The sequence below is a fragment of the Choloepus didactylus genome, chromosome 8 (genome assembly GCF_015220235.1).
Source record: "Choloepus didactylus isolate mChoDid1 chromosome 8, mChoDid1.pri, whole genome shotgun sequence".
NCBI classification, from domain to species: Eukaryota; Metazoa; Chordata; class Mammalia; order Pilosa; family Megalonychidae; genus Choloepus; species Choloepus didactylus.
The window spans coordinates 21874632-21900486 of record NC_051314.1 but is presented as its reverse complement, the minus strand read 5'-3'; the positions used below and the strand labels follow the sequence as shown (position 1 = coordinate 21900486).

At 42.5% G+C, this 25855-nt stretch overlaps 1 protein-coding gene across 2 annotated transcripts in view; it reads right to left on the bottom strand.

Annotated features, from left to right (window-relative positions):
* CRY1 (cryptochrome circadian regulator 1) overlaps window positions 1-25588 on the bottom strand; it is an 81865-nt gene extending 56277 nt beyond the window's left edge. The window contains exon 1 of one of the 2 annotated variants that reach the window (XM_037846570.1): window positions 24611-25588. In XM_037846570.1, the coding sequence (XP_037702498.1) occupies window positions 24611-24768 (158 nt within the window). In that variant the 5' untranslated portion in view covers window positions 24769-25588. The remainder of the gene's footprint in view (window positions 1-24610) is intronic. The other variant, XM_037846569.1, reaches the window with a different exon arrangement.
* Window positions 25589-25855: the final 267 nt, after the last annotated feature.

Genomic DNA, 25855 nt, shown 5'->3' with positions numbered 1-25855 from the left:
TTCATTTCTACATTTTAAATTGGAGACACATGGAATTTATTTTAACTTTCCTGATGCCTTGCTTTATTTACTGTGACAGGGGAAAGCCAAGAAAATCTATGGTGCAGGATACCAGGATACCAAGTCTACCAGGATGTAGACTAATGGGGGAGGAGAGGGTTGGAATACAGGGAAGGGAAGGAGAAAAATGAGCAGGAGTATGTAATAAGGCTGAAACCTTGAAACTGACTGACTGACACTGTAACTGACACTATAAGGAATGCTGCCTCCTCTCACTGGAAAGCTTCAAACTGTACTCTTTGTAGAGAATCCTGAAAAGAATGTTCTGAACTGAGGGAAGTACTACAGGCCATGACACAGTAGCTTCCTAACTACTCACACACCCCTCACCCCTTATAATTTGAGAACAAAAGCTTGGGATGAGAATAAGATCTAATCACCAATCTCTTGATATAATCATCAATTTGAATTCAAGTTATCACTGATTATTCTTTGTTGCTAATGTAAACAGGATTTTCTTCCTATTATATTTTCTAAGTGGTTTTTATATAAGACAGGGAGTTGGCAAACTGTAGGACACGGGCTTATCTTGACCACCTTCTGCTTTGTGAATAAAGTTTTATAGGAACACAGCCATGTTCATTCATTTACCTACTGACTATGGCTGCTTTCATGCTACAACAGAACTGGGTAGTGAGACAAGAGATTGCATGGCCCACAAAGTCTAAAATATTTACTATCTGGCTCTTTACATAAAAAGTCTGTGCATCCCTGATATACAGGAAAGCTATTAATTATTTTGTATTTTTTTACTTAAAGGAAAAGCCACATAATATAAAAATTAACCATTTTGAAGTGTACAACCCAGTGACATTTAGTACATCTCCAATGTTGCAGAAATCACCTTTATCTAATTCCAAAACATTTTCATCACCCTATCATTAAACTCCATACATATTAAGCATTCACTCCCCATTTTACCCTTCCTCTAGCCCCTAACTACAGCTGATCGGTTTTCTGTCTCTATGGATTTACCTATCCCAGATATTTCATTTAAATGGAGTCATGCTATGTGACTTTTTGTGTCTGGCTTCTCTCACTTAGCATAAAGTTTTCGTGGTTTATCCATGTTGTACCTCATTCTTTTTGATGGGTAATATTCCATTGCATGGATATCTGTATTTTCTTTACCCATTCATCAGCTGATGGATATTTGGGTTGTTTCCACTGTTTGGTGACTGTGAACAGTGCTAATTTTTTGTTTGAATACCTATTTACAATTCTCTTGGATATATATACCTAGGAATGGAAATCCCAGGTCATATGGCAATTTTATGTTTAACTTTTTAAGGAACCACCAAACTTTTATCTGCAACAGCTGCGCCACCTTATACTCCCATAAGCAATGTACAAGGGTTTCAATTTCTCTCTCCAACACCTCCTTTTATTATTATTATTATTATTATTATTATTACAGCCATCCTACTGGGTGTGAAAAGGTATCTCACTGTGATTTTGATTGGCATTTCCCTTATGATGAAATATGTTGAACATCTTTTCGTGTACTTGATGGCACTGTCTGTATTTTAAAACATACATTTATTTTTAAACTCCTAAAAAGAAAAAAGAAAAAGATAGCAACCCTGTTCTAGTTTGCTAATGCTGCCGGAATGCAAAACACCAGAGACGAATTGGCTTTTATAAAAGGGGGTTTATTTGGTTACACAGTTACAGTCTTAAGGCCATAAAGTGTCCAAGGTAACACATCAGCAACTGGGTACCTTCACTGGAGGATGGCCAATGGCATCCAGAAAACCTCTGTTAGCTGGGAAGGCATATGGCTGGCTTCTGCTTCAAAGTTCTGGTTTCAAAATGGCTTTCTCCCAGGACATTCCTCTCTAGGCTGCAGTTCCTCAAAAAATGTCACTCTTAGTTGTACTTGGGGTATTTGTCCTCTCTCAGGTTCTGTGGAGCAAGTCTGCTTTCAACGGCCACCTTCAAACTGTCTCTCATCTGCAGCTCCTGTACTTTCTTCAAAGTGTCCCTCTTGGCTGCAGCTCCTCTTCAAAATGTCACTCACAGCTGCACTGAGTTCTCTCTGTCCATCAGCTCATTTATATGGCTCCAATGACTCAACTTAGACCCACCCCAAATGGGTGGAGCAACACCTCCATGGATATTATCCAATCAGAGCCATCACCCACAGCTGGGTGGTGCGCATCTCCAAAGAAACACTCAAAAGAATTACAATCAAATCAACACTGATAACATCTACCCACACAAGATTACATCAAAGATAATGGCATTTGGGGGACACAATATATTCAAACTGGCACAAACCCTAACAGAAAAATGGGCAAAGACTTTTTTAAAAAGACAATTTACAGAAGGAAAAAAAAGCTCCCAAGCTAATATGTATAAGAACAAATGTTCAAACCTATTAGTAATTAGAAAAGTGCAAATTAAAACAATGAGATAACCACTTGGCACTTAACAAATGAGTGAACTTAAGAAAGCTGTATAATTAGAAAGTGTTGGGATATAAGGATATAGGAACCCTCATGCACTGCTAATGGAAATGCAGACTGGTGCTGCCATTGTGATAACAATCTGGCATTTCTTAGTCAAACCAAAGGTAAGGCTATCCTTTGACCCAACAATTCTACTCCTTTGTATATAATATGTTCCTAAGAAATACATACATAAAATAATGTACAAGAATGCTCACAGCAACATAATTTGTGGTGGCAGGAAATTGTAAGTAACTGGGTACCCATCATTAAAAAAAACTCATTAGAGTACTATGCAGCTGTTAGTAGCAATGGACTGTAAGTACCAACATGAGAAGATCTTAAAAACATAGTGCTCATGAAAAAACACAGAATAATTTATACAACACAATTTTTAAGTAAATTTAAAATAAACGGGCACACAAATGAACAATTCCCATTCTGTAAAGACACAGTTACAAAATGATAAACAAATACATTAGAATATTTGTTTATGAGATGGAAAATTCAAATAGGTATAAAAGGGATTAAGAAACAAAGAAAGAAAGAAAGGGGGAAGGAGGGAGGGAAAAAGGGAGGAAGGAAGGAAGAAAGAAAAGGAAGAGGGAGAAGAGGGGAGGAGGTAGGGAGGAAGAAAACAAGAGAGAAGCCTTGTATAAACCAATTATAACGAGTCTTGAACAAAGGTTTACCTTAATCCTCTATATCTAAGATTAAGAAAAACTGTACCCTGTCACAGCACTGAATTCTCTTATCATTAACACCTTTTCAGTTGATTCCCCTGGTTATTTCAGATATACAGTCACATCACCTAAAAATAGCTGTAATTTCACCTTCTCATTTTTAGACTTCTTATACTACATTAGTACCTCCAGCACAATGATATATAATAGTGATGACAGCAAGCATTTGTATCTCGTTCCGGACTTTACAGAAATTCTTCTAAAATTTACCCATTAAGCATAATGACGGCTTTTGAGCTGATTTATATATAACCATATTAAGGAGGTAGCCTTCTATTTCTAGTTTATTATTGGTTTTTATTAAGAATGGACATTGAAGTTTTCAAAAGTCTTTTCAGCATCTACAGAGATGATCACGTTTTTTTCTTTGATCTATTAATATAGTGATATATATTATTTCCGAGACTGAATTATCTTGCATCTTTTAATATGAATATAGAGAATACTTTAAAAAATAGACTTCTGGATTCTATTTAGTAAATCTGTACATCTTATTCTTAAATAGTATTATTGGCTGTAGTTTCCTCTTCTTTTACTATGTTCTTTTAAATAGCACTGGAGTTACATGTTCCTTAAAAGTTTAGTAGAATCCAACTATGAAACTATCCAAGGATAACGCTTTTTGTGTGGAGGTAACTCTCTGACAATATTCTTTATTCCTTCTATAAGAGCTACACTTTGAAAGGATCATAAAAAGTGAAGCATCTGGCAAGTCTAAGAAAAAACATGAGAAAAATACAAACATCTATTAGTAATGTGGGAAAGAGACTACAACTCCAATTGATTATTACAATAAAAGAGTACGTATGGCAATATATGTGAAAATGGGAGACCAGATCAAATGGTAGAATTTTAAGGAAAATATGAATCATCAAATTGACTGAAAAGAAAACCTAAGAGAACTAATAAACACCATGTTATTTAAAAGTATGTGTACTGGTTTGTATATACTATGTCCCCCAGAAAAAGCCATTTTCTTTAATGCAGTCTTGTGGGGGCAGACATATTAGTGTTGATTAAGTTGGAACCTTTGGAATAGGTTGCTTCCATGGAAATGTGACCCACCTAATTGTAGGTAATAACTCTCACCAGATAATTTCCATGGAGGTGTGGCCCCGCCCATTCAGCGTTGGCCCTGATTAGTTTACTAGAGCCCAATATAAGAGCTTAGACAGAAGGAGCTTGCTGCTGCAGCCTAGAAAGGAACGTCCTGGGAGAAAGTCCTTTTGAAACTAGAACTCCAGAGCCACATGCCTTCCCAGTTAACAGAGGCTTTCTGGACGTCATTGGCCATTCTCCAGTGAAGGTACCCAATTGCTGATGCCTTACCCTGGACACTTTAAGGCCTTAATACTGTAACTGTGTAACCAAATAAACCCCCTTTATAAAAGCCAATCCATTTCTGGTATTTTGCATTACAGCAGCATTAGCAAACTGGAACAGTACATAAAAATTATCTAAGTCAGGAATTGTTTTGCTGCAATAAACAGAAATGTACTCAAATGAGGTAAAGATAAAAGAGAAAGAAAGAGAGCACTGAAAGAATACAAGAGTAGATCTCATGGAACCTGTGCTCAGAAAGTATAATCAAGTGTCAGGATTCCAGAATATTAGAAACACTGAATAGCTGCTCATTTTTGTTCAGACCAAACAAGAACAGTCTCTTATTTGTATTCCTTTCTATACATGTGCTCATTCTTTTTCTACAACCAACTTTGTATGCTAAGACACTTAAGCTTTTTAAGACTTCTCAGTGCCAAGGCCCAATACCAACCACCTAGAATTTCTGCATCCCCTTTCCAAATTCCAAATTGGTCCAGCTTGGGTCAAGTTTCAACTTCTACCCAATAAACAGTACACAGAAGAAAAAGTAGGTTACAGAGTCTCAAGCTACTAATATGGAAGCCAAACTCATCCTTTTAGGACAGGTTTTGATGTGGGCAATTTCTGAGTAAGATGTGTAGCCTGCTCAGGCACTCAATGAGACATTTACAAAAAATATACCTCTCCTCCCCAATGGCCCTTACGGATGAATTCTAGCAAACCTTTGTGGAAGATACAATTGTTGTTCTTTATACTATTTAGGAGCATAAAAAGGTTAGAAATCAACCAATTTATCTTATGAGATTATTAATAAGATCCCATTATCAAAGTCTAACAATATCAGCTCCTAAAGGAAAACACTGTGAAATTATATATTGAATAAATATGCCAAAGTTTATGCATAAATACAAAACATATTCATAACATATGCATATGTATGCATTCTTATTTTCATATTTTTAAACTATTAATAGTGGCATATTCTTGGGGTAATGTAGAGACAAATTCTTCATACTGCCTGAAATGTTTACAATGACTATATTTTTCATGAGAAAAAAATACACATTTTTGAAAATTAAATAGCCTAGAAACAGACCTCAAAATGTAAAAAATTTAGCGTATGGTTAAGATAACATTTCAGTGGAGAAATTATTCCATAAATATTATGGGAATAACTGGCCACCATTTAAGAAAAAGGAGCTAGAGCATGACCTCACCATTTGTCAATTTTAAATAGAACAAATATTTTAATGTATAAATGAAAATATAAATGTATTATAAAATATATAGACAAATATTTATATCACCTTTGGGTGGGAAAGACACTTCAAAGCTTATTATCAATGATACGAAACATAAAAGTATAACATTTTTTCAAATGCCATTCCCTTTAATCTCCTTATAAGTCTTTCAGTATTCTTATCCATTTCCTAATTTTAATTTTCACCTCTCAAAAGATTATTTCCAATTACACATACAACGAAACCCATACAACTCCAGTCCCTGCTAACCAACTGTACCTTTGTCCCAACTGTATCATGCTGTTACCTTAACTTCAATATACCTAAAACCAAGCATATCATCATCCTAAACCCCAAATTAAATTAGATCTTTCTGATCTCCCTTACTGAGATCTCAAATCTTATATTATCTTTGACTCCTCCTTTTCCAAAATTTCCATGTCACCAAACCTTGACGATTCTTCCTTTTCAGTATCTCTTTCATTCAATCTTTCCTTTCTATTCCCACTACATCACCCAAAATTATGACTCTCATTACAGAAAAATAATACTGACTTCTACAATTAAAAAAAAGTATTTGAACCTCCAAATTAGAATCTGACCACCCACCCTATGTTAACATCTACGAAAGGATTGGCTACCACATTCTCTAGCACATATACAGATGATAACACAGTAATTTAATAGTCATTTTATTATAGCCTTTTAACTCCTGCTGACCTATAACACTTAAAACAGCAAAACTACAAACACAAATGTCATTAAGATCTTTGTTGTTGTTGTTACTATTGAGGAGATAGAACTGGAATAAGATTTTGAAAATGTCAAAAGAAACTAGATTAAATGGAATCCCCCTTTTAAAATAGCCTACTACTTTCATCTCTAGAAAATCCTGACACCCAGTTATACAAAATATGCACTCTAAACCAAATAAAAACATGAGAATGAATTTTAAAACATCAAAATCTAAAAACCTAGTTATATTTTCTATATTACTAGTAATAATTTTTGCTATTATCATATTTTAAAACTGTTAATAGTGGCATATTCAAGTTAATTAGAAATCATACAATTTTAGAACACAAAAATTTAGAACTCAGCAATTAAGTAAAGTACAGTAAAATTTCTAGCAATATTCACTCTACCAATTCACTTAAATGACCAAATGCCCTTGATATCCTCTGTAAAAGATGACTGTCTAATTTCAGCTTGAGAAAAGCAGGCTATGCTTTGTAATACATCTGAATACTCCTGTTCCAATCTGTTAAATTCTACACATACCAAAAGCCAGTTGTTTCTCAAACCTATTTATGCCAGCTGAACTTCTTACTGTAAACACAAAGTTAATTAAATTTCGTGTATACTGATTAAATCAGTGTAAAAAGAGAGAGAAAATTTTATGAAAACTAGACTGAATGTTTTAAAAGGGCCGATAAAAGGTAAATCACCAAAAAAAGAATTCTGTCTAATTAATTAGTTGTCGATAACTCAGCTACAATAGATTGGAAGGAAAAAAATGCAAAAAATCTAAAGGAATTCTGTAGTCACATCTGCTTCACAAGAGACTTTAAGTTTTATTCAACTTAAAGAAAATGATGGACAGTATCAAGTCTATGGGTTTAATTTACGCATGAAAGCCAACATGAAATTCCACCAGCAAAATCAGAACAATACTCACTTATACTCTTAATCCACAAGCACAACCTGAACACCCACCCTGAGCCCAGGATTATTCCAAGGCAGCAGTTCTCAAACTTTTGGTCTCAGCCCTTCATACTCTTAAAAAGTAATGAGTACTCCAAAGAGCTTTTGTTTTATAGGTAATATCAAAAGTTACCATGTGAGAAATACATTAAAACTGAAAATATTATAAAAACAAAAATACTCAAGCCCACATTCCATTAGCCATCATGGCAATTATGTCATCATATAGCAAATAGCCTCTGGAAAACTCAAATGTACACTTGTGAGAGAATGATGGTGAGAAAGCCAAATAATGTCTTAGTATTATTACGAAAACAGTTTTGACTTCATGGGCACCCTGAAAGAGTCTCAGGGACCCAAAAGGTCCCAGACCACCCATTGAGAACTGCTGTAATAGGGTAGAGGAACCAATAACAAATAAGACACACATAGATCCCTCTCTTGTGTAATTTAGTGAAGGAACTAGACGATAAAGAAGCAAATCAATAAATATACAATTCCAGGTGGTGACAAGTGTCATGAAAAATAAAATAGGGTAAGGGGATAAAGAATGAAAGATGGGAGGTGTGGGAAGGGAATGGGGGCATTCATTCTACATAGGATGGTCAGAAAAGGCTTCTCTGAGGAGGTGACACTAAAGGAATGAGCCACAGGAAGGCCCATCCTTCCAGATAAAAGGAACAGAAAATGCAAAGTTCCTGGAAGCCAAAGAAGGATTCTGAGCTTTGGAATAACCTGATCTGATTAACGTTTTTAAAATATCACTCTGGCTTCCACATAGAACACAGACTGTGGGAGCAGATAGAAAAATGGAAGTAGAGTAGTTAGGAGGCTATTATAGTAGTCCTGCAAGAAATGTTGGTGGCTTGGGTAGCAGGGAAGGGGTAAAATTTGAATGGATATGTGTCACAGCCCAAGAGGGCTTTTGTAGCCGAAGGACTAAAGAAAGCACCAGACACGTTCTGAGACATGAGCTTTTATTATAGGGCTTACCTAGAGGGTGGGGAAGTCGAGTCACGTTGCCCTGAAATCAGGAGCGTCTCTGAATAGATTCAGGAGCTGCTCTGAATGGTGGCGTGTTCAGAGCACAATGTGGAAATAGTCCGCACTTTGGGGGTGCTGAATAAGCTGGTTTTAAGGGCTCCACGTTCCAACGGGTATGAGAGCATAAGGCTGGCAGGGGAGTAACTGTAATCAACAGGGAGGAGGGGAGGATTATATATTATCTGGTACATAACAGTATCTCAGGGAATCTCAGGGAGGAGGTAGTTTGGGTATAGATTACATTTAGCACCTGATATTACAAGGAGAATAGGTCAGACCTTAACTGACCTAGGTCACACAAGCTGCTGTGTGCAATCTTCAAGGCCCTTGGTGAATGCCCTGTGCCCAGGGTTCCCACAATACAGGAGTTATTCTGAAGGGAAAAGCCATAATTGCTGAAGGACTAGACATGGGGTGTGAGGAAAAAAATAAAGGAAAGAAGGATGGCTCCTAGGTTTTTGCAGAGGAACTTAGTAAATGTTGCCATTTATTGTGATATAGAGAAACCACGGGAGGTAGGGGAGATGGGGACAAAATCAAGCTTAAGACGCTGATTAAGAATCCAAGTAAAAATAATGGATATGTGAGTCTGGAACTCAGGTTAGAGGTCAGGGCAGGAGATACACAGTAAGAAATCATCAGGTACTCAAGTATGGTACTAGATGAAATCACCTACGGAATAAATGTGGATAAAGAAGTAAGCAGAAGAACTGATACCTGGAATTTTGTCAAATTAATTTACCACCACGTTTTTCCAATGTTGTCACATAAGAGAGCTCTTTGGGTATCTCGCCTTTCATATGAGAACAATAATGCAGAAATAATGTTCATCAAGAAGCATTTTGGAATTTTTTTAAACTCCTCTTCTCTCAAACCCATATCTCACTCCCTCATTCCCCAACACACACACACACGCACACCACACACCACACATAACACACGACAAGCTTCTCCGGCAAACATTCACTACCTCTACCCGTATTCCCATCCCACCCCTTGGGTTGTTTCTCCTTTGTGTTCACATTAGTGTCTTTGCATATTTCTACGGTGGTCCTATTTAACATTTATATCCTAATTAGTGGTGTGAAACTTTTCTTATGGGCAGGAACCAAGAGCTTTACCTCTGTATTCCCAATACTTGCACACTGCCTGACAGATGACAAGCTCTCAAGGAATGTTTCCTGAAAGAATAAAGGAAGGGGAAGCAATTTACCCAAGGTCAGTCCCAAAGTCACTTAGCAAAGCAGCAATCAGAACCTAGGCTTTAGGACAGCAAGATAATCAAACTCACTTCAGTTTGTCATTTAAAGAACTCCACATTCAGGCTTCAAATTACCTACACATTGTATTTCCTACTGGGAATCTACTATGGTCAGGATTGACTATAAACCTGGTGACATGTCCAAAATTTACTTTTCCTCCACTATCCAGAACCTATGCATCCAGCTCATGTCTTACCTCTCCCGTAAACACCTTTCACATTCCAACCTTCAATCCCCCCCCACACACATTATTATTAACACCCACATACAATCTGATTTCTGTCCTTCCAACCATATTGAAGCTGCTCTCTTGAAGGTCACCAAAGGCCTTTGTAACAGTTAAATTATAATTTTCAAAATGGTAAGATCATGACTGCCATACAAATATAAAATAAATATGTGGCAAAGATTTTATCTAACTCATTAATTAACTAGTAAGTTATTAAAACCAGTTCAAATGAGAGTCTAAATTATAGAGATTTCTATTCCTCACCCTACAAATTCATTTGTATGGCATGAACAGGAAGGATCTGCACTGGAATGGGCAGGAAAACATTTTCACTGTTATCAGTTTTTTACAACTTAACTTTTATCCCTAAAGAGTCATAAAACAGCCTAGGCAATCAAAGATAAAAGTACATATCCCTGAAGCAGAATCACGTAACTCCTAGAGGGGTCCTCTTCTAGACAATATCCAACATTCCAGTGAAAAGATATTCAGTAATTTCTTTTACCCATTCCTAAGTTTTGACAATTTTTCCTGCTGAACTGTCAAAACTCTCCTTATCCTGCTACCCTCAGTCTCCTTAATCAGATCCTATTCATGTTAAATTTAATATCGCCCAAGGTTTCTTTTTTTAATTCAGTTTTATTAAGATATATTCACAAACCATACAATCATCCACAGTGTACAACTGTTCACAGTACCATTATATATTCGCGCATTCATCACCACAATCAATTTTCGAACATTTTCATTATCACACAAAAAAAAGAATAAAAATTAAAGTAAAAAAGAACACTCAAAACATCTCATACACCCCATCCCACTGCCCTATTATTCATTTGCTTTTTGTCCTCATCTTTCTATCATCTGTCCACACACTGGATAAAGGAAGTGGGAGTCACAAGGATTTCACAATCACAGGGTCACACAGTGTAAGCTATATAGTTATGCAAACTGTCTTCAAGGATCAAGGCTACTGGATTGCAGTTCAACAGCTTCAGGTATTTCCTTCTAACTATTCCAATACACTAAAAACTAAAAAGGGATATCTATACAATGCCTATGAATAACCTCCAGAGTGACCTCTCAACTCTATTTGAGATCTCTCAGCCACTGAAACTTTATTTTGTTTCATTTCTCTTCCCCCTTTTGGTCCAAGAAGGTTTTCTTAATCCCACCATGTCAGGGCCAAGTTCATCCCGGTGAGTCATGTCCCACATTGCCAGGGAGATTTACACCCCTGGGAGTCATGTCCCACATAGAGGGGAGGGCAGTGAATTTATCTGCAGAGTTGGCTTACAGAGAGATAGGCCACATCTGAACAACAAAAGAGGCTCTCTGGAGGTGATTCTTATTGCCCAAGGTTTTGATTTGGGCCTTATTCTATCTAATATCATCCAGTTATGCTTCATCCATTACTTCTATAGGAATGACTCCCACATCCACAGCTCTAACGTTTACAATCCCCAGACTTGAACTACTATTTTCTCCATTTTCAGTGTTGATATCTTAGTACCACAAATTCAGCAATTTTCTAAACCAAGCTCACTCCTTTCCTTGTCTAAATATATCCTGTTCCTGTGTTCTCTAACTTAAGGTCTAATTGCCATGGAGGCACAAAGTGTGAGAATCTTACACTATTCTCTGCGGTCGCAGTTGATTCGTCTGGGGGGGGGGTGGCGGCCGGTTGCTAAATCCTAGGCTCTCAGGATTGCTTGGAGGGTACCGGCGGCGGGGGCTCTTTCCCGGAGGCGAGGGCGAGGCGGGGGACTGGGCCCGGTCCCCGGCGTAGGCGTGCAAAGTATGGAGGGCGGCGAGAAAGGAACAGGCGGGACACGTTTCTTTTTAGGGTGAAGAAAACAAGAGAGTTTATTAGGGGAGAGTACAAGCTTATAACGGGCGGTCTAGAGGGCGGGGTAGCTGTAGAGGTTAAAGGCTTGGATTGGTTCTGAGAGGGCGCGGAGGTTGGTTGTTGGGTGTTGCACAATGATTGGTGCATGCGCACTGGCAGTAGGGGACGTTGCATTGTAACGGAGGGGTTGAGTGGTTAGACGAGGGAGGCGGTCTTACCCGGCAAGCTTCCTCCAACGGTTGGTTTTGGGTGAGGAATTGGGGCCTGCCTCCGGCCTCACCTTCTCAGGCCCGGGGGGCTGTGGAGGGCGCTATCACCCGTACCCACTACCCTCCCCAGGGGTGGATCCGGTCCCCCGGCCCAGGCCCGCCAGGTTGAAGCACGTAATCAGTATCCCGCAATTCCCCCTTCTTTTCTAATTAAAGGAAGAAGCTTACCGGAGAGGTCCGCTAAGGGATGAGGGAAGGGGGAGGCCGGGGAGGGGAAAAGGGGTTGATGGTGGCTCAGCGAGGCTGGAGCTCGGCGTTGGTGTGGCGCCCGGGCGCTCGACAGGGGCCTTGCTGCTTGCGGGATGGACGAGGGTGGGGGGTTTAAAGTTGGAGGTTCAGAGAAGCTGGAGCTCGAGGTTGGTGCGATGTTCAGGTGATCGAGAAGGGCCTCGCGGTCGGCGGGTTGACCGGTGGCGGTGAGGTCGCGGAGGGTTGGTTGTCATCTCGGAGTAGGGGGCGTCAGAGGTGGCGAGTCACTGGTACTGGACTTGCACGAACGAGGAAAAAATAGCATCCGTTTGTTTCCTTACAAGCTGGACAATTCTTTCGAGCGCAGGTTTCTTCGACTCTGGAGACAAAGGTGGCAAAAGGCTCACTTGGCTTCTGGAAGAGCTTGGTGAATTTATTAGGCCGACAGGCGGAACAGTTGGCAAATGCTCGCAAGGCGATTACCCGAAGGATAGGCCAAAAGGTGGCAGGTACATTAATATAAGCAGATGCATTTATAAACGCTCCCGTGCCTAAGTAGGTTTCGGGGTGATGATAGACTCCAGTGGCTGCGTCTTGCTCGCTTTGCTTAGCTGCTTCCGCCTGGAAGTGAGCACGCCAATCAACAAACTGGCCGGGGTTAAGAATGGAACGGGCAAGCGAGGCCCAGTCTTGAGGGAGGCAAAAGTCCATGGCGAGATCCTGCAGTATTTGGGAAGCGTATGGGCTACCTAACCCGTCCTCCTTGACGGCCCTGCGAAGCTGCTTGATAGTATCTGAGTCAATGGGATACCAGTCGTACGGTTTCTGCGGTGTGGGGGTAAGGTTAAGAGGAAAGCAGCGAAAAGCACGAGAGAAAGGAGGACGCACTTGCAGAGGGCCTGGCACAGGGGTGGGGGTAGGGGGAGCGTTGCCCCAAGGGTTGCCTTGAGGTGTAGAAGGCAGCCAGGGGTTGTTAGTCGGCAGGGTGGGAGGAGCGGCGGCAGCTGCCGGTAGCGGCTCCGAGGGGGAGCTCGCCGAAGGGGGAGGCGGAAGTGGGAGGCCCCAAGCGTCGCGAGAAGGCGGCGCGGTGGGAGTGGCTAAGGCATAAGATGGTGGACTAGCCCCGTCCTGTGAAAGGGCGGGGCCCAAGGCATAAGATGGCGGACTAACTCCGCCCTGTGAAAGGGCGGGGCCTAAGGCATAAGACGGCGGACTAGCTCCGCCCTGTGAAAGGGCGGGGTAAGGCGCATGCGGTTTCCGGCCCGGCTTAGGGCTGACGTCATCACTAGAGCACTTCCTCCCCTCAGTGGAAGAAGAAGGAGGAAGTTCGCCATTTTGGAGAGACTCGGTACCGCCTCGTCCCTGGGGGGCGACCTTGAGCACGCCGCCAATTCGCTCGACCAAGGACCCTGTGCCCGAACCGTGATCCGCATCGGTCCCACCGTCCGAATCTGTCGATTGAGTCGACAGGGCCCCCCCGGATCCAATGGGGCCTCGACCAGGGGGGAGGGAGCCCTGAAGGCAGGAGCGGACGGCCATCAAGGTGGGGAGCAAGCCGGGAGGGAAGCGCCCGCTCCCATGCTCCACGGCGCTGGTGACCCGACCAACAAGGTGATCACAAGTGACGGGGCCCCAAAGATGGCAAGTGGTGAGCCACGGGTCAAAGGGCAGCAGGAGGTCCCAGCACACCCGCAGCTGCCGGACAGACACCCCGCAACGACGTGCGTCCAGAAGACCCGCCAGAGCCCGAACCCGAGGCGCCCGGCACGCGGACAGACGACCACCCACAGCGGAGGGGAAAAGAGGGGGGGGCCGTCCACCGAGCAAGAAGAACGAGGCAAACCGCGGCCGCGAGGCTGAAGAAGACGATGAGAACAGAAAGCAGGACCCCCCGGCAACGGGAACAGTCCGGGGGGGGCGGCCACGGCGAGGCACACCGCGCCGAACAGAGAAACGAAGACACAGAGGACCACACCAAGGTAATGAAGGGGTAGAGGGAGAATGTTAGGAGGAATGGGGGGACATAGGAAGAGAAGACGAAAGGTAGTCGGGGGCAAAAGCTAGGTTAATGCGGGAAAGGAAGAGCGGCCCGGGCGCGGAGCGGCGTGGGAGAGGCGGCTCCAGACGTGGAGCGGCGAGGGAGAGGCGGCTCCGCGGGGCGGCGAGGGAGAGGCGGCCCTTACTTTGCAGGCGAGGAGAAGGGGAGCTGGAGAGGCGTCCGGGCGAGCGGGTGGCTTCACTGGACCGCTGCGTGGAGAGGACTTTGAATCCCAGGGTCGGCTTTTAATCCCAGGGTCGTGGGTTCGGGCCCCACGTTGGGCGCCAGTTGCGGTCGCAGTTGATTCGTCTGGGGGGGGGGGTGGCGGCCGGTTGCTAAATCCTAGGCTCTCAGGATTGCTTGGAGGGTACCGGCGGCGGGGGCTCTTTCCCGGAGGCGAGGGCGAGGCGGGGGACTGGGCCCGGTCCCCGGCGTAGGCGTGCAAAGTATGGAGGGCGGCGAGAAAGGAACAGGCGGGACACGTTTCTTTTTAGGGTGAAGAAAACAAGAGAGTTTATTAGGGGAGAGTACAAGCTTATAACGGGCGGTCTAGAGGGCGGGGTAGCTGTAGAGGTTAAAGGCTTGGATTGGTTCTGAGAGGGCGCGGAGGTTGGTTGTTGGGTGTTGCACAATGATTGGTGCATGCGCACTGGCAGTAGGGGACGTTGCATTGTAACGGAGGGGTTGAGTGGTTAGACGAGGGAGGCGGTCTTACCCGGCAAGCTTCCTCCAACAGTTGGTTTTGGGTGAGGAATTGGGGCCTGCCTCCGGCCTCACCTTCTCAGGCCCGGGGGGCTGTGGAGGGCGCTATCACCCGTACCCACTACCCTCCCCAGGGGTGGATCCGGTCCCCCGGCCCAGGCCCGCCAGGTTGAAGCACGTAATCAGTATCCCGCAATTCTCTATACACCCCCCTAGATGAAACCGCCTTGTTCAATCAACCACCTCACTGCCACACTTCTACAATTTCTCTTGCATCATCTACCTCCCTCACAGCCTTTTCCCTAGTTCAAGCTCATATTATTTTTCACTTGAATTGCTGAAAAAGTCTCCAAACTGATATCTTTTTTCTCTCTTCTATCACTCAGTTTCTAAACTTATATTTCCTCAAACAGGGGTCACAAGCTTTTCTGACTTGGTCCCACTTTCTGATCTCAGTCTCTTAGTGAGATGTGTTTTAGCACATCCATCTACTTCCTATTCATTCTACTTCAGTTACTTCGCAGTCCAGCTGATTACACCCTCGAGACACACAACTCAAGCTTAGACAATCAGAGGCTCACGTGATTGATTGAGGAATTGGCCCCCAAAGAGTCACTGAAGTGCCATAATACTTTTGCTGAGATTTCTGGAGCAGAAGCATATGCTTTTTACTGCTGTCACTGATATCGTCATTTCTAACTTATACCACCAGAGGACAGCCTGTCTGAGAAACAGACCCAGAAGTGAGATTCAGAGATGCAGAGAGAAATTGGGTCCTGGCAATATCTTTTAAGCTTTTGCATCAACCCATGTCGAAAAAGCCAGTTTCCCTTGGATTTTTTCAATTACACCTGCCTGTAAACTCTTTCTTGAGCCTCTTTTGAGTCATGCACTAACTAGCAACCAGAAGGGTACCAACACCTCCTATCTTTTCATGCACCATATGATTCAGCTATACCTAGTCTCCTTACCCGTATCAGAACACTACGTCTTTCTTCATGTTACTCCCTCAGTCTAGAATTTTCTTCCCTTTGCCTGGAATTCCCGTCCCTCCATTCTTTGCTTGTTATTAAGAGAAACCTCATACTTAAAGGCTCAGCATGAACACCTCAGTGAAACAATCTCCCGAGGTTGCAGAAAGAAGCAGAAGGCTACAGATTACACAGAGATTTTAAACAATGCTATGGAGTTCTGAACTTTAACCTAAGGGTAAAGAAATGTATTGAAGGGTTTTAAAGAATAAATGACATCATCAGATTTGCAATGTAAAAAGATCACTTTGGTTACTGTGTAAAAAATGAATTGGAGAAGGGCAAGGGGGATAATGATTAATTAGTATAGTGGCATGGGCTAAAGTAGCAGTGGGGATAGAAGAATGTATTTCTGCAATTGCTTTAATACTGGATAAATCTCCCTTTATACTATAAACTCCTTATGGACAGAGAAATTATATGCTGACTACCATTTTATCCCCAGAATCCAGCAAAGTGATGGACACAGAGAAAGGATTCAAATATTTGTTGAATAAATGAAAAGACAATCCAATCCATAAATTGTCTGAGCAATTGTGTAAATGGTGGTATCATCTATGAAGATAGAAAACACAGGAAAAGTCAGTTTGGTTTTCTTGGTTTGCTTTTGAGGAATAGACAAAGAAGATGAACTCTGTTTTGAACAAGCTGAGTTTGAGGTAAAGTTATACATTCAAATAGAAATATTGAGTAGACAGTTGGATATATGGGAGACCTACATATATATATAGGGGTTATATATCTGAGGAATGAGAGAGAGATCTGGTTGAAGATACTGATTTGACAACTGGAGGCACAATAAAGGTAACTGACTTTATGAGAAGAGATGAGATTGCCTAGGAGGGATGTGTTCTAGTTTGCTAATGCTGCTGGAATGCAAAACACCAGAAATGGATTGGCTTTTATAAAAGGGGTTTATTTGGTTACACAGTTACAGTCTGAAGGCCGTAAGGTGTCCAAAGTAACACATCAGCCATCGGGTACCTTCACTGGAGGATGGCCAATGGTGTCCAGAAAACCTCCGTTAGCTGGGAAGGCAAGTGACTGGTGTCTGCTCCAAAGTTCTGGTTTCAAAATGGCTTTCTCCCAGGATGTTTCTCTCTAGGCTGCAGTTCCTCAAAAATGTCACTCTTAGTTGTACTTGGGGGTATTTGTCTCTCTTAGCTTCTCCAGAGCTAGAGTGTGCTTTCAATGGCTGTCTTCAAACTGTCTCTCATCTGCAGCTCCTGTGCTTTCTTCAAAGTGTCCCTCTTGGCTGTAGCTCCTCTCAAAACATCACTCACAGCTGCATTGAGTTCCCTCTGCCTGTCAGCTCAAATTTATATGGCTCCACTGATGAAGGTCCACCCTGAATGGGTGGGGCCACGCCTCCATGGAAATATCTAATCAGAGTTATCACCTACAGTTGGGTGGGGCACATTCCATGGAAACACTCAAAGAATTCCAATCTAATCAGCACTAAAATGTCTGCCCCACAAGACTGCATCAAAGATAATGGCATTTGGGGGACATAATACATTCAAACCGGTACATTCCACCCCCTGGACCCCAAAATGACATTACCTTTCCATATACAAAATACATTCATCCCACAAGAATATCACAGATACTTAAATCATTTCAGTAACAACAGTTAAGTACAAGATCCCATCAAAATCAATTATAGGCGTGGTCACTCCTAAGGCATAATTTTCCTTTAGCTGTGGATCTGTGAACTTAGAACAAGTTATGTGCTTCCAATATACAAAGGAGGGACATTCATAGGATGAACATTCCCATTGCCATAAGGAAAACCTGAAAGGAAAACAGGGTTCACAGGACCAAAACAGTTCCTAAAACCTGCAGGACAAACTCCATTAGATTTCAAAGTCTCAGAGTCATTAACAGAATGACGTTGCATTTTGGGGGCTTGAGAGAGAGTGAGTCTAACCCTTCCTAAGGGCCTTTATGGCAGCCCTTTCCTCTCCAAACACTTAGGTGAGTGTTCCAACATATCCACACATTGGGGAGACCACATTCTCGGCCCCACCCTCCTCAAACATTGGGGCAGCTCCCGGATTCCCTTCTATCCCCGGGGCACATGCTCAACCCCTTCAGAACAGCGTGGTGGCAGCCAGGCTATCCTCAATACCCTGGGAATGTGCTCCACCCTCTCTGGGACCTGCGGTGGCAAAGCATTCCCTGAGCACCAAGGTGCAAGGCCCACCCTTGACCTCCAGGGCAAACTCACCCTTTCCATGTGTGTGGGCTGCTCTGCTCTCCCAGCCCAAGACCTCTTGACTCCAGACCTCAATCTCCATGGCTCTGTTTTTGAAGAAATTTTTCCTTCAATTTTTTCCTTGTCTGTCTCCTCCAGTACAGACCGGCAATGGCTCTGTCTTTAAATATCTCACAAAAATTCTGTTGGCTTCGCATGAAGCACACAGGGGTCAAAGCCATCAGACAATAGGACTTTCCACAAATCCTTTCTACTTAACTCCCTTTCCAATCTTGGCTTGTAGTGAAATGGCGGCTGGGTTCCATGTTTGGTTACATCCTCACGTTGGGCTGTAGCTTCTGGGATTCCACCCCCTGGAAGCCTGTAATTTTCCAAACCATCAGCTTCTGGTTTCTTTGAACCCAAGAATATAGTTCTAAGTTTATCTCTCTCTGCTTGCATTGTACTATAAGCTGCAAGGAGAAGCCAGGATACATCCTCCACACGTAGTCTGGAGATCTCCTCAGCTAAGTATTCCAGGTTGTCACTTTCAAATTCTTCCTTCCATCTGACACCAGGACTCAATTTTGCCAAATTCTCTGCCACTTTAAAACAAGGATCGCCTTTCTTCCAGTTTGCAACAACACATTCATCATTTCTGTCAAGGGCTCATCAGAAGTATCTTTAGAGTCCATATTTCCATAGTCTCTTCAAAGCAGTTTAGACCTTTTCTATCAAGCTCCTCACAATTCTTCCAGAATATTCCCCTTATCCATTTAAAAAGCCACTGCAACATGTCTGGTATTTGCAAACTCAGCAGCAAAAGTACCCCACTTCTGGTACCAAAATCTGTTCTAGTTTGCTAATGCTGCTGGAATGCAAAACACCAGAAATGGATTGGCTTTTATAAAAGGGGTTTCTTTGGTTACACAGTTACAGTCTTAAGGCCATAAAGTGTCCAAGGTAACATATCAGCAATTGGATACCTTCACTGGAGAATGGCCAATGGTGTCCGGAAAACTTCTGTTAGCTGGGAAGGCAAGTGACTGGCGTCTGCTCCAAAGTTCTGGTTTCAAAATGGCTTTCTCCCAGGACGTTCCTCTCTAGGCCACAGCGCCTCTTCAAAATGTCATTCTCAGTTGTTCTTGGGGCATTTGTCTTCTCTCAGCTTCTCTGGAGCAAGAGTCTGCTTTCAACGGCCGTCTTCAAACTGTCTTCATCTGCAGTTCCTGTGCTTTCCTCAAAGTGTCCCTCTGGGCTATAGCTCCTCTTCAAAACGTCACTCACAGCTGCGCTGAGCTCCCTCTGCCTGTCAGCTCATTTATATGGCTCCACTGATCAAGTCCCACCTTCAATGGGTGGGGCCACACCTCCATGGAAATATCTAATCAGTTATCACCTACAGTTGGGTGGGGCACATTCCATGGAAACACTCAAAGAATTCCAATCTAATAAGCACTAATATGTCTACCCCACAAGATTGCATCAAAGATAATGGCATTTGGGGGACATAATAGATTCAAACCCGCACAGGATGCAAAATGAAAAGAGAGTTGAGATCAAATGCCGAAGAGCCATTTAATGGCTGAAGAGAAAAAGAAAAACCAAGAAAGAACATTAAAAGCTCTGGCAGAAAAACCATTATAGTAAGGTGCTCCAACCAAAGCCAAGGGAAGAAGAGGAAGATGTAGTAATACGTCAAACATTGTTTAAAAAAAAAAAGCCAAGGAGTGAAAAAATTTTAAATATCCTTTGGATTTAATAATACCATGGTCATCAATAATCTTGGTGAAAACAGTTTTGGTGGTGTAAGTGTGGGTGGAACCAGAAACTAATTTGAAGTGGGCTGAACTGTGAATAGAAGGTAAAGAAATGAAGTCAGTCAGTGTTAGACTGGATAAACCTTGAAAACATCATGCTAAGTGAAATAAGTCAGATATGAAAGTTCAAATATTGCATGGCTTACATATATGAAATATCTAGAATAGGCAAATTCACAGAGTCAGAAGGTTTATTAGAGGTTACCAGCGATTGGGGGGAGGGGGGAATGGGGAATTATTGCTTAATGGGTACAGAGTTTCTGTTTGGGGTGATGAAAAATTCTGGAAATAGACAGCAGTAATGGTTGCACAATACTGCAGATGTAATTAATGCCAATGAATTGTATATTTAAAAATGGATAAAAAGACAAATTATTTATATTTTTACCACAAAATAAACCACAATAGAACATTATCTAATAAACAAATACCATACTCAATAGCAAGCTGCTCAAGCATTCACTAGATTTTATATTACATATAACAAACTCTAGCAGACCTAACATTCTAAATGCTAAAATTAAAAAAGAAAAAAAAAAGCCTAAGAGTTCAGAAGACTGTTAATTATTCCAGTTAAGGTGATCAAGAATGGTATTATGCAAAAGATGGCATTTAGGCCAAGACTTGAAAGGGTAGGTAAAATTTTTTTTAAGTGTAAAATGCAATTGTTTTAGTATATTTACGGAGTTGTGCAACAATCAGCAAACTCAATTCTAGAACATTTTCATCACCTCAAAAGAAATCCCATGCTTAGCTATTACAACCTGCACCTATCTTTCCCCCATCCCTTTCAGCCCTAAAAGATCACTAACCTACTTCCTGCCTCTAAAGATTTGCCCATTCTGGACATTTCATACAAATGGAATCATATAATTTATGGGGTAAAATGACTGGCTTCTTTCACTTAGCATGTTTTCAAGGTTCATCCATGTTGCAGCATATTATCAGTACATCATTCCTTTTTATGGGTAAATAATATCCTATTGTATGGATAAAACCACATTTTTTTTATTCATTCACCAGCTGATGGACATTTGGATTGTTTTCACCTTTTTGTTATTATGAATATGCTGCTATGAATATGCTGCTATGAACATTTGTGTATAAGTCTGTGTGTTAGAATTTAAATAGGAGATAAGTGAAGGAAGGGAATGAAATACTTTAAATCATTCAATCCCAAAAGTGACAATTCAAGATATCTTTCACTGGTCTGAGATCAAATAAGACTAAAAGTGAAATTTCATAAAGCTAAATTTGTTCAAGTCAAAGGACTATCTTTTACTCTGTGATCATGTCCTTAAAACTTTTTTTTAACATGAAAGCATCTTTTTAAAATGAAATGATGCAAATGTATCTATAAGTAAAATTATTTTTTAAAATTTTGCCTTTCTGTTAAATTCAAAAGTCTAGGAAATGTTTTTGATTGAAGGAAAATGCATAAGCAAATGAAAGAACATAGAAACATACAAGAGGCCTTCTAAGAAAAATTAAGAGGGTTTGTTTGTTTGTTTCCCTGAATAGTTGAGGTCACATATTGAAAAGAGAAAATGAGATTGCATAGGCCAAAAGGTACATTTTAATGCCAGGGTAAGGATTTGGGCTTTTTCCTATAGTCAATAAGGAAATTAATAAAGTGAATAAAATGATAGATGCTAATTTATTCAACAAATGGTAAATGAGCTACTAAAATGCACTCAATTTGGTGCTATGAGAACAGACTAAATAAAACTCTGTCCCTGCCTTTTTAGAATGTTGTCTCCAGTGGAATAACATGGTCTGCCTTTTTTCATAATTTGTATCTTCACCCATTCTTTTAGAAGAGACAATATTTAGTTCCCCCAAAATTTCCTTATTAAAATAAAAACACAGGACTATTCCTGTAGTGCTTACCACTTTAAATTCACTCATGATTTGACAATGTTAATTTGACATTGTTAACTGGTGTACAAGAGTAAGGAAGATATAACCCCTCTCCTACAAAAAGCTATAGTTTAGATTCTATAAACTTATAAACTTTTCTAGAAGAAACTGATGGCAAGCATTTAATTAGATATTCACCTAGAGCTTCCAACTTAATAGCAAATAGCACACAAACACTTATTTAATATGTATGTAAACACAAAATATACAATATAATTTGTAGAATTCTAATATATGATATAACAATTACATTACTGTAAGATATTATTATAATACATTATATTTATCATCTTTTTCCAGAATCTAAAGTTTAATGACACTATTTCTGCTAATGAAAAATGTTTTTTTACATACAGTTTATCATTCCCTTCAGCACACAAACATACTGTAATTTCTACCATCTTAAAAAGAATCCTCTCAACTTCACATCCTCCCCCAGGAACTACACCATTTCTCTGATCCCCTTATAGCAAAAGTCCTTGAAAGAGTTGTCTATGTGAGTTGTCCCCAACCCCTTTCCTCCCTATCTCTCTTTGGTCCAAAAAGGCTCTTGAATCTGCCACTACTAAAGCCACTCTAGACATGATTACAAATGACCTCAAAATGCTAAATTCAATTTTTAATTTTCAGCCCTCATTTTACTTGACCTATTAGCAGCATTTGAAATAGGTAAAGCACTCCTTGAAAACTTTCTTTACTTGGCTTCTAAAACACCACACTCTTCTGGGTTTTCTTCTTACCTTACTAACTGCTCCTTCTCAGTCTTCTAAGCTGCTTCTAGCATAGCTCCACAATTTCTAAGGTTTAGAGAACCCAAGGTTCAGTCCTTGGACCTCCTCTCGTCTATCTACACTCACTTTCTTAATGTTTTCATGCAGTCTCATGGCTCGACTAGAATGTAGCTTCAACATGGTGGGGATTTTTGTTTAAGATTAATTCCCACATCTAAAACAGTGCCTAGCATATACAGCAGTAGGTGCTTGACAAGTATCTGCTGAATTAATGGATGAATGAATAAATGGCTTTACATATTATCTATAAAACTGATAACTCTCCAATTTATACCACCTACCTGGATTTCTGTCCTGAACTCCAGATACAGCCAAATACCTATTTGCTATCTCCACCTGGATGTGTACTAAACATCTCAAACTTACACATATCCAATTTGCTAACAAATATTGTGGGTTCTGCCCTCAAAATACATCCAGCATCTGACTACTTTTCATCACTTCCACCATTGTCACCACGATCCACGCCCTTATCTCTCACCTGGATGAATGCCATAGCTTCCTAAATGGTCTTCCTGCTTCTTGTCCACCTCCATGCCCCAGTTCGGTCTGTTCTCAAAACCACAGCCAGAGAAACTCTTTTCAAACTTAAGTCAGATTACGTTTTCCTACTTAACTCAGTAAAAGTAAAAATCTTGACAACTGCCTATAAAGCTCTATTCAGTCTGGCCCTATTACATCTCAGAACTCATCTCCTACTACTTTTCTGCTCAGTTACTCCTACCATCAATGCTGATTTCCTCCCGTGTTCCCTCCAGAGGTCAAGCACATGTCCACTCAGGGCTCTTTTCCTTCCAGTTTCCTCGCCCGGAATGCTTTTTCCCCAGATATCCACATTCCATCACCTCCTTCACATCTTTGATCAAACATCACCTTTTCAGTGAGTTTCCCTCTCATCACCGTATTTAAAATTGCAACCCCCACCCCTGTATTCCTCATCCCTTTTCATTGTGCTGTTTTTCTCTACAGCATTTACCACCACCTAAAATATTACATACTTTCTGGGACATAAGCTCGAAAAAGACAAGAATTTTTCTCTGTCCCCTTCTCTAGCATTGATGATTTTATTTCCACCAGGAGGCCTAACAATTAACTAGCCTGATATTTCAAGAAAAGATCACAAAGCTTCTCTTAGATTTCTTCCAAATCTTTGATCCCTAGAAGGATTATACTTTGCCTAGAAAGAAAAAGTGTGCTTTGTCTGGTCAACCACAAGGAGGAGTTGAGAGGAAGGCCGAGTAAAGAGAAACCAGATAATGCAGCTTCCCTTGCTTTTCCTACAGTAACCTGAAGGTGGAAGAAAACTGTATTTGGAGACGACTGTATTGAATGAATGATTTTCTCCATACTATGAGTTACTTACACAAACGTAAACATTAAATACCATGATCCTTTTGAATGCCACAAAGAGGCCAAGGAAATCAATCCGCAGGCCACTAAAGACTGAAAGTTTAACTCCACCGCTGACAATTCTCCCTAAACCCCAGGAGAAAGTGTTCCCAGTTGAGACACAGAGACACACAGAAGAAGGCCAGGGTGTTCCAGGCTGTCAGCACTCTCTGGCCAGAAAATATTCCTTAGGTCAATTATATCTGATAGGTACATAAAGCACCTACAATTCTTAAACGTTACAAGCAAGGTGGACTCAGGTCAAAATCCTCGGATTCGGCCGACCAGATTCGGCTGACCGCACATTAACGTCCGGATTCATCAAACACCGAAACGAATCTACCACGGGATTTACTCACCGCCACCTGTTGATCCCCACATTGGAGGAGCCGGCGAACCAGGGGTCGAGGATGTAGACGCAGCGGATGGTGTCGGCGCCCTGAATGCATTCCTTCAGCGCGGGGTTGTCGTGAAGCCGGAGCCCCTTTCGGAACCAGTGCACGGCGTTCACCCCCATCCCGGCGGCGAGCTCCTCCAGAGGGCGATTCAAGAAAGGAAGGTCCGGCTCATAGCCGACACCTTCGCTTCCAGGAGAATCGCCGCACCCAAGGAGCGAGGAAGGGGCGGCGGAGGGGGGAGAGGAAAAAATGACTGCGAGGAGGGGACAGGAGGAGAGGGCGCCAGAGGCGCAGCTGGAAGACGAACGGAGGTGGCCCAGTCAGCGGAGTCCGGGAGGGACACCCTTTAGGACCCGGCGCCGGCCGCAATCGCCTTGACGAGACGCATAAGTTCGAGGGCCTCGGATCCCCGGAGACTAAGCAAGTTCCAGGAGCTCGAGCCGCCACGATGGCCCGAGCCAGCACCGGCAGTCCCAGGAGGTTGGTCACGGAAACCTCGCCCCACCGAGGCGGCCCCTAAGGAGAAAACGGCCCGCCTGAGGCGAGTCGCCGAGTGGAAAGAGAGAGGATTCAGTCATTGTCAGCGGCGCTGCCTCTCGGCCCGGGAGAAGGAAGCGACCACGGAGGACGAAAGCAGGGGTCGAAGCTGTTGGATGGTTGCCGGTCGGCGACCAGTCCCGAGGCTGCCCGGGTGACTCCGCCGCCACCGCCGCGTCAGCGGCCTCGGCCCCGCCCCCGGCTCCTCATTGGTGGACGCGCTCCCACGTGACCACCGGCACCTCACGTTTCTGAAGTGTGTTTACTACACCGGCTATGGCTGGGGAATCTGCTCGCTCTTCGGTTGCTTTTAAGGATCGACGGTCCCTCAATCCCAGGGCTCTCGAGCCTCGTCCCGATTTGGGGCTCCCGCCCTCACTGCTGGTCCGGTCGCCGTTTCCCGCAGGCGCCAGCAACAACCGTAGGCCCCATGTGAGGGAACACAAAGCTCCTCCCCTGGGGGCCGTAAGCTCCTACCATTGGCTGAGGCTCGGTGAGACCCGGATGAGCACGGGGCTGCGGGAAGCTCGCGGGTGCGCGCTCCGCTCGGAAAGGCGCGCGTGCGCGCTCGTGTCGTCCTGGAGGGTAGAAGGGCGGGGCCGGGCCGGAGCGCGCACGAGGTTTTCTCGCGTGGGGCGCGAGGAGGCCGGGATACCGTCTCGTGTCTTC